The sequence below is a fragment of the Olea europaea genome, unplaced genomic scaffold (assembly GCF_002742605.1).
Source record: "Olea europaea var. sylvestris unplaced genomic scaffold, O_europaea_v1 scaffold4840, whole genome shotgun sequence".
Classification (NCBI taxonomy): domain Eukaryota; kingdom Viridiplantae; phylum Streptophyta; class Magnoliopsida; order Lamiales; family Oleaceae; genus Olea; species Olea europaea.
The window spans coordinates 11,988-15,282 of record NW_019263155.1 but is presented as its reverse complement, the minus strand read 5'-3'; the positions used below and the strand labels follow the sequence as shown (position 1 = coordinate 15,282).

The following is a 3,295-nucleotide window of genomic DNA, read 5'->3' as shown; positions in this document are numbered from 1 at the left end:
GAGCTCTTTTTTTTTTTTTTTTTTTTTTTAACCGCACTATGTGTGAGCCACGAGCTTTGGCTCCTAAACTGGCTCGACCTAGCTCGTTGAAAACCTTACTATGTGGCTTGCTTATTTTTGGTTTTGATGAATTAAAAAAAAAAATCACTTATAAGTACACTCTTTATTCTTAGCAATACATGCTCTTAATATTTTAAATTCCGTTATAATTTTGTTTTGATAGTAAAGTAAGCTTATTTTAAAAATAAGTAACTTGTTTTTAGTATTAGTAAACTTAGCCAAACATGCCTCCATGCAATATTCTATGGTTCAAAATATTTGAACATGTTGAAGAAATGCAAGTACGTAAATAGTACGAATAAAATCATCAAAATCGAAGTGCTTGTATGGTTTACATGATTGAATATACAATGTCATTGTACATGACAAATTAATAAAGAATTACAAATGTGTACTAAAGGTAGAAATATTGTTCATTGATCTGCACAATATTGTTTGATATGGTGCACGAAAAAAATATTAAAGATATATTTGATATGTAATACAGAATAAGGGTACAGACAATAACATAATTTCAATATTTTACACCTATTGACCAACATTAATTTATATTTTGCATTAGTTCATGGAGTACACTGTTTGAGACCGCGTAGGAGTTATGACTTGGGCTTAGTTTACATTGACTAGTCATCTCTTCACTCAATTGCCCAATCTTTTCCTTTCCCCTTGGAACCCTAAAGAACCACGAATCACGCTATTTGTACAAACTAGATTCACAAGCTTGATTTACAAACTATATGTTGACAACATTTAAACCAATTATTTCAAAAACGGCTTTTCAAATAAATGAAAATCAATGATATGAATTTTGCCAACATTTAATTTGTAAACAAACTTTGTACAAGTAGATTAATTCAAACCCCACACACTACCCACTCTTTCCAAACAACTTCTTCCCACTTGGACCTCAAGTAATATTCTTCGAAACTAAACGTGCCCCTCAATCCACATCTTTTAAATGATAGTTTTCTTTTTCTTTTTCTCTAAGTAATTACCTTCCCTTCCCTTTCCTAACACTTGTGAAGCAACTTCCACCCCCAATCTACTCCAATTATATAAGCCTTACACTCCCTTTTCCCTTATTCTTAAAAAATCACTCAAGAACAAATTCTTCCCTTTGCTCTAAAAAATTGTAGATCATTAACTAGAATTCTTTTTATTTGACCTCGTCTCTATCCGAGTACGATCTTCATTCAGCTTATCCTCCATCCTCAGTATTTCTAGAACAGAAAATTTTGGTTAAGTTCTTACTGTATTTCTATTATATATGGCACTTGAAGCATTGAATTCTCCGACTACTTCATGGCCGTTATTTCAGTTAGATAAAGCCGGCCTAAGCTCTTTTAGGCGGTGGCTGAAGGGTAAGCGATCAAGGCGACCACAGAACGTGAAACAAAATGAACCCACTGAAGAAGAACATTTAGCTATTTGCCTTATGATGTTAGCTCGTGAAGGCGGCACCACCACAACAGGGAAACTACTGCAGAAAAAATCGCAATCAGAAACCCGTCTGCCACCAGATTCTACGACGGTTTTGTATGAGTGTTCGGTATGTGGCAAAGCTTTCGGTTCTTACCAAGCTTTGGGAGGTCACAAGACGATCCATCGGAAGATAACTGGCAATGGTGGCGGACGCCAAGAACACCCCACAACCCCTGCCTCCGCCACCACCACTATTTGTGGTGGCAGGACCCATAAGTGCTCCATCTGCCACAAGTGTTTCGCCACCGGACAGGCTTTGGGAGGCCACAAAAGGCGCCACTATGAAGGAGGTGCCAGTGGCGGAGCTGCCAGCAGCGCCATGGCATCATCAGAACGTGTACAGTCCACCGTTACTCACCGGGACTTTGACTTGAACCTGCCGGCGCTGCCACAATTCTGGCCGGGATTTGGCTCAGGTGAAGACGAAGTCGAGAGCCCTCATCCGGCCAAGAAATTTCGCCTTTAGAAGAAATTGATCTTTTGAATTATTGTGATTTTTCTTTGACAATATGTTGGTCGAAATTATTTTTTAGGCACTCATTGAGTCTCATTTCTTTGTGTATTCTTTTGGCTCATTTCTTTTTATGTTATTCTACAAATAAAATTTGGGATATATTATTAGCCTCTCAATATACCGTTATTTTTGGTCCACGAGATTTTTTGTTATGGACACGCCATTATTTGGTATAAATAATTTTAGTGAATACTAAAATTTGATTTTAAGTGAGTTTATTTCTTTTATAATTTTGAACTAAACTTACAAAGGTTTCCATTGATGTTTTTGGAATAGAAATATGTATTGAAATATCTCAAAAGTATTATGATATTATAATAATAAAATAAAAATTTTGAATGTTATTGAATTAATGAGTAAGATACAAAATAGGATGATTAGTACAAAATACATTGTTTTTTATATGAATAATGCTATTTTTACATCATTGTGCATGGATTGATGTACAATTGATGATATGAAAGAGAAATAGAGAAACAAAAAAGAGAAGGAAAGAAAATAAAGTTAACTTATATACCCACATCATCAATGATATATAAATTATATTACTCTTTTTATACATACGAGTTTTCCACCCGTGCATTATGTCATTTTTTAGATAATATTAAGTTATTAACGTGCCAAATATATATTCAGTTTTCTCAATAAATCTACAAATTTGATTAATTGTTTAAAATGATAAATGGAAAAGTAATATTCATATATGACACACTTTTGACATAAAAGAAAAAAGTTCATTAGGAAATTTTCTAAATAACGTCAAAAATTTTATTAGATTATTTAAAAAATTATTTGATTGAGAGGAAAACGTAACAATAAGAAAAAAATTCCAAAAAATGATCAAATTTCTTTTATATATAAATTTTTTTCAAATGTTAAAATATTAAGATGAAAAATTAGTTGGCCTCAATTTTGTTTTGCTGTAATTGAAATGTATTTTCTGATAATAAGATAAATGTTCCCTTGATGCATGGATTAAAAACCTAATTTATTGGAGCTCATAGTTTATATATCAAACATTATTTTAGTTTGAGTGGTTATTTTACATATAAAGTACGTATTTGATGATAATTATATGAGATATAATTAAATCATGTAATTAATCGAATCTTTTTTTATTGTTCAATATCCAGTCGATTTAATATTTTTTTATTTACGTATAATATTATTTTATGGAAAATTTTGCGACTGAACATAAAAGAGAGAAAAATGAAAAAAAAAATAAAAATTAATGGAGCC

The 3,295-nt window shown here is 32.1% G+C and overlaps 1 protein-coding gene across 1 annotated transcript; it reads left to right on the top strand.

Annotated features, from left to right (window-relative positions):
* Positions 1-1,096: 1,096 nt before the first annotated feature.
* LOC111388310 (zinc finger protein ZAT6-like) lies at positions 1,097-2,174 on the top strand. Its single transcript, XM_023012987.1, has one exon. It carries the CDS (start codon positions 1,328-1,330, stop codon positions 2,006-2,008), a length of 681 nt encoding a protein of 226 aa, XP_022868755.1. The 5' UTR covers positions 1,097-1,327; the 3' UTR covers positions 2,009-2,174.
* The last annotated feature ends 1,121 nt before the right edge of the window (positions 2,175-3,295 follow it).

Coding starts and splice junctions, on each gene's coding strand:
- LOC111388310 (XM_023012987.1), top strand. CDS start 1,328: ATGGCACTTGAAGCATTGAATTCTCCGACTACTTCATGGCCGTTATTT.